Genomic DNA, 17,134 nt, shown 5'->3' on the forward strand with positions numbered 1-17,134 from the left:
GACTAGCAGGTAAAACACATCTAACTCTGATCCTGACTAGCAGGTAAAACACATCTAACTCTGATCCTGACTAGCAGGTAAAACACACCTAACTCTGATCCTGACTAGCAGGTAAAACACACCTAACTCTGATCCTGGCCTAGCAGGTAAAACACACCTAACTCTGATCCCGACTAACATCCTGACTAGCAGGTAAAACACACCTAACTCTGATCCTGACTAGCAGGTAAAACACACCTAACTCTGATCCTGACTAGCAGGTAAAACACACCTAACTCTGATCCTGACTAGCAGGTAAAACACACCTAACTCTGATCCTGACTAGCAGGTAAAACACACCTAACTCTGATCCCGACTAACATCCTGACTAGCAGGTAAAACACACCTAACTCTGATCCTGACTAGCAGGTAAAACACACCTAACTCTGAACCTGGCTAGCAGGTAAAACACATCTAACTCTGATCCTGACTAGCAGGTAAAACACACCTAACTCTGATCCTGACTAGCAGGTAAAACACACTTAATCTGATCCTGACTAGCAGGTAAAACACACCTAACTCTGATCCTGACTAGCAGGTAAAACACACCTAACTCTGATCCTGACTAGCAGGTAAAACACACCTAACTCTGATCCTGACTAGCAGGTAAAACACACCTAACTCTGATCCTGGCCTAGCAGGTAAAACACACCTAACTCTGATCCCGACTAACATCCTGACTAGCAGGTAAAACACACCTAACTCTGATCCTGACTAGCAGGTAAAACATACCTAATTCTGATCCTGACTAGCAGGTAAAACACATCTAACTCTGATCCTGACTAGCAGGTAAAACACATCTAACTCTGATCCTGACTAGCAGGTAAAACACACCTAACTCTGATCCTGACTAGCAGGTAAAACACACCTAACTCTGATCCTGGCCTAGCAGGTAAAACACACCTAACTCTGATCCCGACTAACATCCTGACTAGCAGGTAAAACACACCTAACTCTGATCCTGACTAGCAGGTAAAACACACCTAACTCTGATCCTGACTAGCAGGTAAAACACACCTAACTCTGATCCTGACTAGCAGGTAAAACACACCTAACTCTGATCCTGACTAGCAGGTAAAACACACCTAACTCTGATCCCGACTAACATCCTGACTAGCAGGTAAAACACACCTAACTCTGATCCTGACTAGCAGGTAAAACACACCTAACTCTGAACCTGGCTAGCAGGTAAAACACATCTAACTCTGATCCTGACTAGCAGGTAAAACACACCTAACTCTGATCCTGACTAGCAGGTAAAACACACTTAATCTGATCCTGACTAGCAGGTAAAACACACCTAACTCTGATCCTGACTAGCAGGTAAAACACACCTAACTCTGATCCTGACTAGCAGGTAAAACACACCTAACTCTGATCCTGACTAGCAGGTAAAACACACCTAACTCTGATCCTGGCCTAGCAGGTAAAACACACCTAACTCTGATCCCGACTAACATCCTGACTAGCAGGTAAAACACACCTAACTCTGATCCTGACTAGCAGGTAAAACACACCTAACTCTGAACCTGGCTAGCAGGTAAAACACATCTAACTCTGATCCTGACTAGCAGGTAAAACATACCTAATTCTGATCCTGACTAATAGGTAAAACACATCTAACTCTAATCCTGACTAGCAGGTAAAACACATCTAACTCTGATCCTGACTAGCAGGTAAAACACACCTAACTCTGATCCTGACTAGCAGGTAAAACACACCTAACTCTGATCCTGGCCTAGCAGGTAAAACACACCTAACTCTGATCCCGACTAACATCCTGACTAGCAGGTAAAACACACCTAACTCTGATCCTGACTAGCAGGTAAAACACACCTAACTCTGATCCTGACTAGCAGGTAAAACACACCTAACTCTGATCCTGACTAGCAGGTAAAACACACATAATCTGATCCTGACTAGCAGGTAAAACATACCTAATTCTGATCCTGACTAGCAGGTAAAACACACCTATCTCTGATCCTGGCCTAGCAGGTAAAACACACCTAACTCTGATCCCGACTAACATCCTGACTAGCAGTTAAAACACACCTAACTCTGATCCTGACTAGCAGGTAAAACACACCTAACTCTGATCCTGACTAGCAGGTAAAACACATCTAACTCTGATCCCGACTAGCAGGTAAAACACACCTAACTCTGATCCTGACTAGCAGGTAAAACACACCTAACTCTGATCGTGACTAGCAGGTAAAACACACCTATCTCTGATCCTGACTAGCAGGTAAAACACACCTAACTCTGATCCTGACTAGCAGGTAAAACACACCTAACTCTGATCCTGACTAGCAGGTAAAACACACCTAACTCTGATCCTGACTAGCAGGGAAAACACACCTAACTCTGATCCTGACTAGCAGGTAAAACACATCTAACTCTGATCCCGACTAGCAGGTAAAACACACCTAACTCTGATCCTGACTAGCAGGTAAAACACACCTAACTCTGATCCTGACTAGCAGGTAAAACACACCTATCTCTGATCCTGACTAGCAGGTAAAACACACTTAATCTGATCCTGACTAGCAGGTAAAACACACCTAACTCTGATCCTGACTAGCAGGTAAAACACACCTATCTCTGATCCTGACTAGCAGGTAAAACATACCTAATTCTGATCCTGACTAATAGGTAAAACACATCTAACTCTAATCCTGACTAGCAGGTAAAACACATCTAACTCTGATCCTGACTAGCAGGTAAAACACACCTAACTCTGATCCTGACTAGCAGGTAAAACACACCTAACTCTGATCCTGGCCTAGCAGGTAAAACACACCTAACTCTGATCCCGACTAACATCCTGACTAGCAGGTAAAACACACCTAACTCTGATCCTGACTAGCAGGTAAAACACACCTAACTCTGATCCTGACTAGCAGGTAAAACACACCTAACTCTGATCCTGACTAGCAGGTAAAACACACATAATCTGATCCTGACTAGCAGGTAAAACATACCTAATTCTGATCCTGACTAGCAGGTAAAACACACCTATCTCTGATCCTGGCCTAGCAGGTAAAACACACCTAACTCTGATCCCGACTAACATCCTGACTAGCAGTTAAAACACACCTAACTCTGATCCTGACTAGCAGGTAAAACACACCTAACTCTGATCCTGACTAGCAGGTAAAACACATCTAACTCTGATCCCGACTAGCAGGTAAAACACACCTAACTCTGATCGTGACTAGCAGGTAAAACACACCTATCTCTGATCCTGACTAGCAGGTAAAACACACCTAACTCTGATCCTGACTAGCAGGTAAAACACACCTAACTCTGATCCTGACTAGCAGGTAAAACACACCTAACTCTGATCCTGACTAGCAGGTAAAACACACCTAACTCTGATCCTGACTAGCAGGTAAAACACATCTAACTCTGATCCCGACTAGCAGGTAAAACACACCTAACTCTGATCCTGACTAGCAGGTAAAACACACCTAACTCTGATCCTGACTAGCAGGTAAAACACACCTATCTCTGATCCTGACTAGCAGGTAAAACACACCTAACTCTGATCCTGGCTAGCAGGTAAAACACCTAACTCTGATCCTGACTAGTAGGTAAAACACACCTATCTCTGATCCTGACTAGCAGGTAAAACACACCTAACTCTGATCCTGACTAGCAGGTAAAACACACCTAACTCTGATCCTGACTAGCAGGTAAAACACACCTAACTCTGATCCTGACTAGCAGGTAAAACACACCTATCTCTGATCCTGACTAGCAGGTAAAACACACCTAACTCTGAACCTGACTAGCAGGTAAAACACATCTAACTCTGATCCTGACTAGCATGTAAAACACTCCTCACTCTGATCCTGACTAGCAGGTAAAACACACCTATCTCTGATCCTGACAAGCAGTTAAAACACACCTAACTCTGATCCTGACTAGCAGGTAAAACACACCTATCTCTGATCCTGACTAGCAGGTAAAACACACCTAACTCTGATCCTGACTAGCAGGTAAAACACACCTAACTCTGATCCCGACTAACATCCTGACTAGCAGGTAAAACACACCTAACTCTGATCCTGACTAGTAGGTAAAACACACCTATCTCTTATCCTGACTAGCAGGTAAAACACTCCTAACTCTGATCCTGACTAGCAGGTAAAACACACCTATCTCTGATCCTGACTAGCAGGTAAAACACACTTAACTCTGATCCTGACTAGCAGGTAAAACACACCTAACTCTGATCCTGACTAGCAGGTAAAACACACCTATCTCTGATCCTGACTAGCAGGTAAAACACACCTAACTCTGAACCTGGCTAGCAGGTAAAACACATCTAACTCTGATCCTGACTAGCAGGTAAAACACACCTAACTCTGATCCTGACTAGCAGGTAAAACACACATAATCTGATCCTGACTAGCAGGTAAAACACACCTAACTCTGATCCTGACTAGCAGGTAAAACACACCTATCTCTGATCCTGACTAGCAGGTAAAACACACCTAACTCTGAACCTGACTAGCAGGTAAAACACATCTAACTCTGATCTTGACTAGCAGGTAAAACACATCTAACTCTGATCCTGACTAGCAGGTAAAACACACCTAACTCTGATCCTGACTAGCAGGTAAAACACACCTAACTCTGATCCTGGCCTAGCAGGTAAAACACACCTAACTCTGATCCCGACTAACATCCTGACTAGCAGGTAATACACACCTACCTCTGATCCTGACTAGCAGGTAAAACACACCTAACTCTGATCCTGACTAGCAGGTAAAACACACCTAACTCTGATCCTGGCCTAGCAGGTAAAACACACCTAACTCTGATCCCGACTAACATCCTGACTAGCAGGTAATACACACCTAACTCTGATCCTGACTAGCAGGTAAAACACACCTAACTCTGATCCTGACTAGCAGGTAAAACACACCTAATCTGATCCTGACTAGCAGGTAAAACACACCTAACTCTGATCCTGACTAGCAGGTAAAACACACCTATCTCTGATCCTGACTAGCAGGTAAAACATACCTAATTCTGATCCTGACTAGCAGGTAAAACACATCTAACTCTGATCCTGACTAGCAGGTAAAACACATCTAACTCTGATCCTGACTAGCAGGTAAAACACACCTAACTCTGATCCTGACTAGCAGGTAAAACACACCTAACTCTGATCCTGGCCTAGCAGGTAAAACACACCTAACTCTGATCCCGACTAACATCCTGACTAGCAGGTAAAACACACCTAACTCTGATCCTGACTAGCAGGTAAAACACACCTAACTCTGATCCTGACTAGCAGGTAAAACACACCTAACTCTGATCCTGACTAGCAGGTAAAACACATCTAACTCTGATCCTGACTAGCAGGTAAAACACACCTAACTCTGATCCCGACTAGCAGGTAAAACACACCTAACTCTGAACCTGACTAGCAGGTAAAACACACCTTACTCTGATCCCGACTAACATCCTGACTAGCAGGTAAAACACACCTAACTCTGATCCTGACTAGCAGGTAAAACACTCCTAACTCTGATCCTGACTAGCAGGTAAAACACACCTAACTCTGATCCTGACTAGCAGGTAAAACACACCTAACTCTGATCCTGACTAGCAGGTAAAACACACCTAACTCTGATCCTGACTAGCAGGTAAAACACATCTAACTCTGATCCTGACTAGCAGGTAAAACACACCTAACTCTGATCCTGACTAGCAGGTAAAACACACCTAACTCTGATCCTGGCCTAGCAGGTAAAACACACCTAACTCTGATCCCGACTAACATCCTGACTAGCAGGTAATACACACCTAACTCTGATCCTGACTAGCAGGTAAAACACACCTAACTCTGATCCTGACTAGCAGGTAAAACACACCTATCTCTGATCCTGACTAGCAGGTAAAACACACCTATCTCTGATCCTGACTAGCAGGTAAAACACACCTATCTCTGATCCTGACTAGCAGGTAAAACACACCTATCTCTGATCCTGACTAGCAGGTAAAACACACCTATCTCTGATCCTGACTAGCAGGTAAAACACACCTAACTCTGATCCTGACTAGCAGGTAAAACACACCTAACTCTGATCCTGACTAGCAGGTAAAACACACCTATCTCTGATCCTGACTAGCAGGTAAAACACACCTAACTCTGATCCTGACTAGCAGGTAATACACACCTAACTCTGATCCTGACTAGCAGGTAAAACACACCTAACTCTGATCCTGACTAGCAGGTAAAACACACCTAACTCTGATCCTGGCCTAGCAGGTAAAACACACCTAACTCTGATCCCGACTAACATCCTGACTAGCAGGTAATACACACCTAACTCTGATCCTGACTAGCAGGTAAAACACACCTAACTCTGATCCTGACTAGCAGGTAAAACACACCTAATCTGATCCTGACTAGCAGGTAAAACACACCTAACTCTGATCCTGACTAGCAGGTAAAACACACCTATCTCTGATCCTGACTAGCAGGTAAAACATACCTAATTCTGATCCTGACTAGCAGGTAAAACACATCTAACTCTGATCCTGACTAGCAGGTAAAACACATCTAACTCTGATCCTGACTAGCAGGTAAAACACACCTAACTCTGATCCTGACTAGCAGGTAAAACACACCTAACTCTGATCCTGGCCTAGCAGGTAAAACACACCTAACTCTGATCCCGACTAACATCCTGACTAGCAGGTAAAACACACCTAACTCTGATCCTGACTAGCAGGTAAAACACACCTAACTCTGATCCTGACTAGCAGGTAAAACGCACCTAACTCTGATCCTGACTAGCAGGTAAAACACACCTAACTTTGATCCTGACTAGCAGGTAAAACACACCTAACTCTGATCCTGACTAGCAGGTAAAACACATCTAACTCTGATCCTGACTAGCAGGTAAAACACACCTAACTCTGATCCCGACTAGCAGGTAAAACACACCTAACTCTGAACCTGACTAGCAGGTAAAACACACCTTACTCTGATCCCGACTAACATCCTGACTAGCAGGTAAAACACACCTAACTCTGATCCTGACTAGCAGGTAAAACACTCCTAACTCTGATCCTGACTAGCAGGTAAAACACACCTAACTCTGATCCTGACTAGCAGGTAAAACACACCTAACTCTGATCCCGACTAGCAGGTAAAACACACCCAACTCTGAACCTGACTAGCAGGTAAAACACACCTTACTCTGATCCCGACTAACATCCTGACTAGCAGGTAAAACACACCTAACTCTGATCCTGACTAGCAGGTAAAACACTCCTAACTCTGATCCTGACTAGCAGGTAAAACACACCTAACTCTGATCCTGACTAGCAGGTAAAACACATCTAACTCTGATCCTGACTAGCAGGTAAAACACACCTAACTCTGATCCTGACTAGCAGTTAAAACACACCTAACTCTGATCCTGGCCTAGCAGGTAAAACACACCTAACTCTGATCCCGACTAACATCCTGACTAGCAGGTAATACACACCTAATTCTGATCCTGACTAGCAGGTAAAACACACCTAACTCTGATCCTGACTAGCAGGTAAAACACACCTATCTCTGATCCTGACTAGCAGGTAAAACACACCTATCTCTGATCCTGACTAGCAGGTAAAACACACCTATCTCTGATCCTGACTAGCAGGTAAAACACACCTATCTCTGATCCTGACTAGCAGGTAAAACACACCTATCTCTGATCCTGACTAGCAGGTAAAACACACCTAACTCTGATCCTGACTAGCAGGTAAAACACACCTAACTCTGATCCTGACTAGCAGGTAAAACACACCTATCTCTGATCCTGACTAGCAGGTAAAACACACCTAACTCTGATCCTGACTAGCAGGTAAAACACACCTAACTCTGATCCCGACTAGCAGGTAAAACACACCTAACTCTGATCCCGACTAGCACGTAAAACACGCCTAACTCTAAACCTGACTAGCAGGTAAAACACACCTATCTCTGACCCTGACTAGCAGGTAAAACACACCTAACTCTGATCCTAACTAGCAGGTAAAACACACCTATCTCTGATCCTGACTAGCAGGTAAAACACACCTAATCTGATCCTGACTAGCAGGTAAAACACACCTATATCTGATCCTGACGAGCAGGTAAAACACATCTAACTCTGATCCTGACCATGCAGGTAAAACACACCTATCTCTGATCCTGACTAGCAGGTAAAACACACCTATCTCTGATCCTGACTAGCAGTTAAAACACACCTAACTCTGATCCTGACTAGCAGGTAAAACACACCTAACTCTGATCCTGACTAGCAGGTAAAACACACCTATCTCTGATCCTGACTAGCAGGTAAAACACACCTAACTCTGATCCTGACTAGCAGGTAAAACACATCTAACTCTGATCCTGACTAGCAGATAAAACACACCTAACTCTGATCCTGACTAGCAGGTAAAACACACCTAACTCTGATCCTGACTAGCAGGTAAAACACACCTATCTCTGATCCTGACTAGCAGGTAAAACACACCTATCTCTGATCCTGACTAGCAAGTAAAACACACCTATCTCTGATTCCGACTAGCAGATAAAACACACCTATCTCTGATCCTGACTAGCAGGTAAAACACACCTAACTCTGATCCTGACTGTGTGTGGGTGTGTGTGTTTGTGTGTGTGTGTGTGTGTGTGTGTGTGTGTGTGTGTGTAGTGGAGAGGAGTTGGAGTGTCATCTAAAAGACCTGAGGCCAGCTTCAGACTACCACGTACGGTAAGAACACACACACTTTTTCACCACTTCTTTGCTATTGTGTTAATAAATGTGATTATTGACGTTTTGTGTGTGTGTGTTTCAGAGTCAGCGCGGTGTGTAACTCTAACTTGAGGGGTGTGTGTTCGGAGACGGGGTCGTTCACAACACACACCTGCCCCCCCGACCTGCCCTTCCCCCCCAAACTATCTCACCGCTCCAAGAGCACCCTCACACTGCAGTGGAAGGTACACACACTTTTAGTTCCTTTCATTGGGTGTTCCGCTGTTTACTCTTGTACCAAAAGTGTCCACTCATTCCCTCCCATCCAGTCTATTTTAGATCCATCAGGGGAGTGAATGAGTGCACACTTCAGAGACAGGGGAGTGAATGAGTGCACACTTCAGAGACAGGGGAGTGAATGAGTGCACACTTCAGAGACAGGGGAGTAAATGAGTGCACACTTCGGGGACGAGGGCATGCATCTGGGTTCTATTTTGCTCTCAGGGAAGATCTGCTTCCTGGTGTTTTATGACATCGCTGTCCAGTCCTTCTCCATGTCATTCTGAGAGGGGATTGGTCAGGATAGATTGCACTCTCATCCTCACCTCTATATAGATAGATCTGTCAGTGATATTCTGTCTTGGGTTCTGTCACAGCGTAAGGGCAGCGTGGAGAGTGACATCACTCACTCAGACAGGATATGAGGTCACACTAATGAAAACACACAGGCCATTTCCTCTCTGTGACAGCCCCAGTTCATCCTCCCCTCCTCATCATGTACACACACACGCACACACGCGCACACACACACGCACACACGCACACACACACACTCCAGACAGCCCTACTTATTCTTCTCTTCTCTCGCCAGCCTCCAGTCGACAACGGATCCAAAATCACAAACTACCTTCTTGAGTGGGATGAGGTACCACACACACATTCCTATTGGATAATATGCCATCTATTTCCAACGTACATAAAATCTCTCTCTTCTCTCCTCTCTCTCCCCTCTCTTTCTGTCCTCTCTCTCTGTCCTCTCTACCCTCTCTCTCTCCTCTCTCTCTTCTCTCCTCTCTCTCCCCTCTCTTTCTGTCCTCTCTCTCCCCTCTCTCTCTGTCCTCTCTCTCTGTCCTCTCTACCCTCTCTCTCTCCTCTCTCTCTTCTCTCCTCTCTCTCCCCTCTCTTTCTGTCCTCTCTCTCCCCTCTCTCTCTGTCCTCTCTCTCTGTCCTCTCTACCCTCTCTCTCTCCTCTCTCTCTCCCCTCTCTCTCTGTCCTCTCTCCCCTCTCTCTCCCCTCTCTTTCTCCTCTCTCTCCCCCCTCTCTTTCCGTCCTCTCTTTCTGTCCTCTCTCCCCCCTCTCTCCCCCGTCTCTCTCCCCCCTCTCTCTCTGTCCTCTCTCTGTCCTCTCTCCCCCCTCTCTCTGTCCTCTCTCCCCTCTCTCTTTCTCCTCTCTCTGTCCTCTCTCTCTGTCCTCTCTCCCCTCTCTTTCTCCTCTCTGCCCCCTCTCTCTCCCCACTCTCTCTCCGACCTCTCTTTCTGTCCTCTCTCCCCCTCTCTCTCTCTCCTCTCTTTTCTCTCCTCTTTCTGTCCTCTCTCCCCTCTCTCTCTCCTCTCTCTGTCCTCTCTCCTCCCTCTCTCTCCTCTCTCTCTCTCCTCTCTCTGTCCTCTCTCCCCCCTCTCTCTCCTCTCTCTGTCCTCTCTCTCTGGCCTCTCTCTCCCCTCTCTCTCTCCTCTCTCTGTCCTCTCTCCTCTCTCTCTGTCCTCTCTCCCCCCTCTCTCTCCTCTCTCTGTCCTCTCTCTCCCCTCTCTCTCTCCTCTCTCTGTCCTCTCTCCCCTCTCTCTCTCTCCTCTCTTTCTAAATCACTATGAAAGGCAGTCTTCATATGTCTCTGTTCTAGATTTGTATTATTACATCATGATATCAAGTTGGTTTGACCTTGGCTTCCCAGAACAGTGCCGGACAAATAAATTATATTACTGTTGTCATTATTATTATTATTATTATTATTATTATTGCAGTCTAGTCTCATCTCTCTCTCCCTCCTCCTCCCCTCTCATCCCCCTCTCCTCCATAGGGAAAGAAGAACAGTGTATTTAGAGAATGTTACTTTGGGAGCCAGAGACACTGTAAGCTGACCAGACTGTGTCCTGCTGTGGGCTACACCTTCAGAGTGGCTGCTCACAACGACATAGGCACCAGGTATGTGTTATAACTCTACATACACATGACATAACACTACATAGGCACCAGGTATGGGTGTAATAGCACTACATATGCATGGCATAACACTACATTGCATAAGGTAGGTGACATCTTCCACTTTCCCTCTCCCAGTGTCTATCCTCCTCTATATCTTTCTATGTCTCTATCTATGTCGTTCTTTATCTATCTATCTATCTCCAACCCTCTCTTCCACCGGGCTTCTGCTCTGTTACTCTGTCTGTCATCCTCACTCTCATTTTGACCTTCACTCTTCCCATCTGTTGCACCCTCACCATCTCTCTCTGTCTCTCTCTGTCTCTCTCTGTCTCTCTCTGTCTCTCTCTCTCTCTCTCTCTCTCTCTCTCTCTCTCTCTCTCTCTCTCTCACACACACTGTCTGGTTGATGTATGGCTGTGTTGAGGTTAGTTGTCTGGTTGAGGTATGGCTGTGTTGAGGTTAGTTGTCTGGTTGATGTATGGCTGTGTTGAGGTTAGTTGTCTGGTTGATGTATGGCTGTGTTGAGGTTAGTTGTCTGGTTGATGTATGGCTGTGTTGAGGTTAGTTGTCTGGTTGACGTATGGCTGTGTTGAGGTTAGTTGTCTGGTTGATGTATGGCTGTGTTGAGGTTAGTTGTCTGGTTGATGTATGGCTGTGTTGAGGTTAGTTGTCTGGTTGATGTATGGCTGTGTTGAGGTTAGTTGTCTGGTTGATGTATGGCTGTGTTGAGGTTAGTTGTCTGGTTGATGTATGGCTGTGTTGAGGTTAGTTGTCTGGTTGATGTATGGCTGTGTTGATGTTAGTTGTCTGGTTGATGTATGGCTGTGTTGAGGTTAGTTGTCTGGTTGATGTATGGCTGTGTTGAGGTTAGTTGTCTGGTTGATGTATGGCTGTGTTTAGGTTAGTTGTCTGGTCTTATCTCTCTGAATGAGTCTCTCTCTATTTTCTTGTTTCTTCACTCCTCTTGTTCTCGCATCATTGCCGTGGGGCAGATTCCCCTGCTTGAGGCCGGTCGTTCCAGTGACAGAAAAGAGGAGGGAGATGGAAGGAGTTAATGGAGGGAGAGATTGAGAGAGAGAAGAGATAAAAGACATGAGCTCTGCTTTGTGTGTGTCTAAATTCATGTATTTTGCTCCCTCCCTCTCTCCCCCCTCTCTCCCTCCCTCCCTCACTCTCTCTCCCCCCTCTCCCTCCCCCTACCTCTCCCCTCCCCCTCTCCCCCTACCTCTCCCCTCCCCCCTCTCTCCCTACCTCTCCCCTCCCCCCTCTCTCCCTCCCTCTCCCCTCCCCCTTTCTCCCTCACTCTCCCCTCCCCCTCTCCCCTCCCCACTACCGCTCCCCTCCTCCTTCCCTCCCCCTACCTCTCCCCCCTCTCTCCCTCCCTCTCCCACTACCTCTCCCTCCCTCCCCCTCTCTCCCTCCCTCTCCCCCCTACCGCTCCCCTCCTCCTTCCCTCCCCCTACCTCTCCCCCCTCTCTCCCTCTCCCCTCCCACTACCTCTCCCTCCCTCCCTCCCCCCTCTCTCCCCCCACTACCCCTCCCTCCCTCTCTCCCCCCTCTCCCTCCCCCTCTCTCCCTCCCTCTCCCCTCTCCCTCCCCCTCTCTCCCTCCCCCCTCTCTCCCTCCCCCCTCCCCCTACCTCTCCCTCCCTCCCCTCTCCCTCCCCCTCTCTCCCTCCCTCTCCCCTCCCCCCTCTCTCCCCCCTCTCCCTCCCCCTCTCTCCCTCCCTCTCCCCTCCCCCCTCTCTCTCCCTCTCCCCCTCTCCCTCCCCCTCTCTCCCTCCCCCTCCCCTCTCTCCCTCTCCCCTCCCCCTTCCTCTCCCTCCCTCCCTCCCCCCTACCTCCACAGTGGCTTCAGTACGGAGGTTGTGTTCTACACTACAGGTACGCTGCCCTCCTGCCCCCTGGCACCGCGGCTGCTGCGGGCGGGCGTCTCCTGGGTCACGCTGGAGTGGGGCCGTCCCGAGGGCAGCGCCAACGAGGAACTAATCACATACACACTCGAGATCCAGGAGGATAATACCGTGAGTCCCACACACACACACACACACACACACACACACACACACAAACAGCCAAATGTCTGTTTAAAGGTTAACTGAGAACGTTTGACCTTCCAGGGAACAGACTTTCATCCGAAGTACACTGGAGACAACCTAACCTCCACAGTGCAAGGCCTGAAGAGGAGCACACAGTACAAATTCAGGGTAAGAGTGTGTCTGTCTCTGAGGTTTTATTGTGGCGAAATGGTGTCTGGTTGTGTGTTACCGTGGAAACGGGAAAGGCTTGTATTCTGCTAGAAAGACACAGTGATTGTTGTCGTCATGTGCACGAGATACACACGCACTACACAATGTGTCCGCGTTTAGCAGCCATACAACCACTGTCAGTCTGTCCTCTAGAAATACCTGCAATTTACTGCTATTTATGAACTGGGCGGTTCGAGCCCTGAATGCTGGTTGGCTGACAGCCGTGGTATATCAGACTGTATACCACGGGTTATACTGCTCTAATTACGTTGGTAACCAGTTTATAATAACAGTAAGTCACCTCAGGGGTTTGTGATATATGGCCATTATACCATGACTAAGGGCTGTATCCAGGCACTCTGCGTTACGTTGTGCATGAGAACATCCCCTAGCCGTGGCGTATTGGCCCTATTCCACACCCCTCGTGCCTTATTGCTTAAATAAACACCAGCAAGATACTGCTATAAGTGTATCTGTGCTTTGTTGAAGGTTTTCATTTGTAAAACACAATGTTCTAAAGAGAAAAGTGAGAGAGAGACCTAGACAGAGAGAGAGTGACCTAGACAGAGAGAGTGTGACCTAGACAGAGAGAGAGTGACCTAGACAGAGAGAGTGTGACCTAGACAGAGAGAGAGTGACCTAGACAGAGAGAGAGTGACCTAGACAGAGAGAGTGTGACCTAGACAGAGAGAGTGTGACCTAGACAGAGAGAGTGTGACCTAGACAGAGAGAGAGTGACCTAGACAGAGAGAGAGTGACCTAGACAGAGAGAGAGTGACCTAGACAGAGAGAGTGTGACCTAGACAGAGAGAGTGTGACCTAGACAGAGAGAGTGTGACCTAGACAGAGAGAGTGTGACCTAGACAGAGAGAGTGTGACCTAGACAGAGAGAGTGTGACCTAGACAGAGAGAGAGTGACCTAGACAGAGAGAGTGTGACCTAGACAGAGAGAGTGTGACCTAGACAGAGAGAGAGTGACCTAGACAGAGAGAGTGTGACCTAGACAGAGTGTGACCTAGACAGAGAGAGAGTGACCTAGACAGAGAGAGAGTGACCTAGACAGAGAGAGTGTGACCTAGACAGAGAGAGTGTGACCTAGACAGAGAGAGTGTGACCTAGACAGAGAGAGAGTGACCTAGACAGAGAGAGTGTGACCTAGACAGAGAGAGTGTGACCTAGACAGAGAGAGTGTGACCTAGACAGAGAGAGAGTGACCTAGACAGAGAGAGAGTGACCTAGACAGAGAGAGAGTGACCTAGACAGAGAGAGAGTGACCTAGACAGAGAGAGAGTGACCTAGACAGAGAGAGTGACCTAGACAGAGAGAGTGTGACCTAGACAGAGAGAGTGTGACCTAGACAGAGAGAGTGTGACCTAGACAGAGAGAGTGTGACCTAGACAGAGAGAGTGTGACCTAGACAGAGAGAGTGTGACCTAGACAGAGAGAGTGTGACCTAGACAGAGAGAGTGACCTAGACAGAGAGAGTGTGACCTAGACAGAGAGAGAGTGTGTGTGTGTGTGTGTGTGTGTGTGTGTGTGTGTGTGTGTGTGTGTGTGTGTGTGTGTGTGTGTGTGTGTGCGTGCACGTGTATGCAGCATATTTGTGTAGCTCAAAGAAATGATGAAAGAGATTGGTGTGTTTTTTTTTTCATGGCGTAGGTTTGTTTAATGACAGACATGTATTTGTTTAAAGTCTATGACTTGATGGTTTCACTTCAGAGTGACAAATAGTCATGTTTTTTGCTTAATGCTTAATATCCGGAGAAGTAAGTAGTACTGCTAGGGTTTACACTGTCCAATGTAATAAATAACATGTTTTTATTTTATAGAGAACTGTACAAATGATACATTTGTGACATCAATAGAGGCAGGGTAGCCTAGTGGTTAGAGCGTTGGACTAGTAACCGGAAGGTTGCAAGTTCAAACCCCTGTGCTGACAAGGTAAAAAATCTGTCGTTCTGCCCCTGAACAAGGCAGTTAACCCACTGTTCCCCAGTAGGCCGTCATTGAAAATAAGAATTTGTTTGGTTAAATAAAGGTTAAAAAAATACAGTAATATGAGATCTGTGTGTAAAACATTTATATTTGAGTCGTTTAGCAGATGCTCTCATCCAGAGAGACTTATCACAGTCAAATATTCAGGATACCAACATTTCATTCCAGCTAAACATATAGTAAAAAAAAGTGTTTTGCAAATTAAACAACTTTTTTTATAAACATCTGAAATCTATCAGTAAAAAAATGTGAGAACAGTAATATTTTACACCAACATGAAGGTACCCATAAACAATCATTTCTGATGAAAGAATACAAATGTGTAAAATTGGTGGATATTGGAAATAAACTCTTAGTATATCTATATATATTTTTCTATTGTTCTGGTCACAGTGACCAGTAGGAAATCCTGTTGATTTAGTGAATCATTGATTAGAGAGTGGACGAGAGCATCTCTCTCTTTCCCCTTCCACTCATCCCTCTCTTTCTCTCTGTAGTGTCCATTAGTTGAGGGAATATATTGGAGAGAGGGGGAGTGGGGGAGAGAGAGAGGGAGAATGGGAGGGAGGGAGAGTGGGGGGAGAGAGAGAGGGAGAGGGAGAGGTGAATAGAGAGAAGAGGGTGTTTTGTTTTGTACAATGTGCTTTGTTGTTGTTGTTGTTGTTGTTGTTGTTGTCGTTGTTGTTGTGTGTTCTCTGAATGGCAGGTGGAACGTCAAGTCATCCAGTCTGCACAGCAAGGCAGACATTTACATCACACTAAAGAGCACAGGCCAATAGCCTCTAGCTATACCTGTGCAAAACATATACAGTACAATACAAGTCATTATAGTCAGCAGTGTGATTTATTTGAAAACTTTCTTTAGAACTATGTCTTTTATAAAGAGGTGATCATTTATAGCAGTTTATTGGAAAATATGCCATCTATTTCAAATGTACAATCAATACATAAAAAACATCAAAATATTCTCCCCCCTCTTCTCTCTCCCTCTCGCTCCCTCTTCTCTCTCGTCCCCCCTCTTCTCTCTCCCTCTCGCTCCCTCTTCTCTCTCGTCCCTCCTCTTCTCTCTCCCTCTCGCTCCCTCTTCTCTCTCGTCCCCCCTCCTCTCTCTCTCCTCTCGCTCCCTCTTCTCTCTCGTCCCTCCTCTCTCTCTCCTCCCGCTCCCTCTTCTCTCTCGTCCCTCCTCTCTCTCCCTCTCGCTCCCTCTTCTCTCTCGTCCCTCCTCTCTCTCTCCTCCCGCTCCCTCTTCTCTCTCGTCCCTCCTCTCTCTCCCTCTCGCTCCCTCTTCTCTCTCGTCCCCCCTCTTCTCTCTCCCTCTCGCTCCCTCTTCTCTCTCGTCCCTCCTCTCTCTCTCCTCCCGCTCCCTCTTCTCTCTCGTCCCTCCTCTCTCTCCCTCTCGCTCCCTCTTCTCTCTCGTCCCTCCTCTCTCTCTCCTCCCGCTCCCTCTTCTCTCTCGTCCCCCCTCTTCTCTCTCCCTCTCGCTCCCTCTTCTCTCTCGTCCCTCTTCTCTCTCCCTCTCGCTCCCTCTTCTCTCTCGTCCCTCTTCTCTCTCCCTCTCGCTCCCTCTTCTCTCTCGTCCCTCCTCTCTCTCTCCTCCCGCTCCCTCTTCTCTCTCGTCCCTCCTCTCTCTCTCCTCCCGCTCCCTCTTCTCTCTCGTCCCCCCTCTTCTCTCTCCCTCTCGCTCCCTCTTCTCTCTCGTCCCTCCTCTCTCTCTCCTCCCGCTCCCTCTTCTCTCTCGTCCCTCCTCTCTCTCCCTCTCGCTCCCTCTTCTCTCTCGTCCCTCCTCTCTCTCTCCTCCCGCTCCCTCTTCTCTCTCGTCCCTCCTCTCTCTCTCCTCCCGCTCCCTCTTCTCTCTCGTCCCTCCTCTCTCTCTCCTCCCGCTCCCTCTTCTCTCTC

The 17,134-nt window shown here is 47.0% G+C and overlaps 1 protein-coding gene across 1 annotated transcript in view; it reads left to right on the forward strand.

Annotated features, from left to right (window-relative positions):
* The window catches only part of fndc3ba (fibronectin type III domain containing 3Ba), a 164,697-nt gene that overhangs the window by 99,167 nt on the left and 48,396 nt on the right, over nt 1–17,134 (forward strand). The window contains exons 10-15 of the mRNA XM_036982736.1: nt 8,754–8,813; nt 8,899–9,040; nt 9,667–9,720; nt 10,871–10,995; nt 12,844–13,018; nt 13,115–13,201. Coding sequence (XP_036838631.1) covers nt 8,754–8,813; nt 8,899–9,040; nt 9,667–9,720; nt 10,871–10,995; nt 12,844–13,018; nt 13,115–13,201 — 643 coding nt within the window. The remainder of the gene's footprint in view (nt 1–8,753; nt 8,814–8,898; nt 9,041–9,666; nt 9,721–10,870; nt 10,996–12,843; nt 13,019–13,114; nt 13,202–17,134) is intronic.

The sequence above is a fragment of the Oncorhynchus mykiss genome, chromosome 7 (genome assembly GCF_013265735.2).
Source record: "Oncorhynchus mykiss isolate Arlee chromosome 7, USDA_OmykA_1.1, whole genome shotgun sequence".
NCBI classification, from domain to species: Eukaryota; Metazoa; Chordata; class Actinopteri; order Salmoniformes; family Salmonidae; genus Oncorhynchus; species Oncorhynchus mykiss.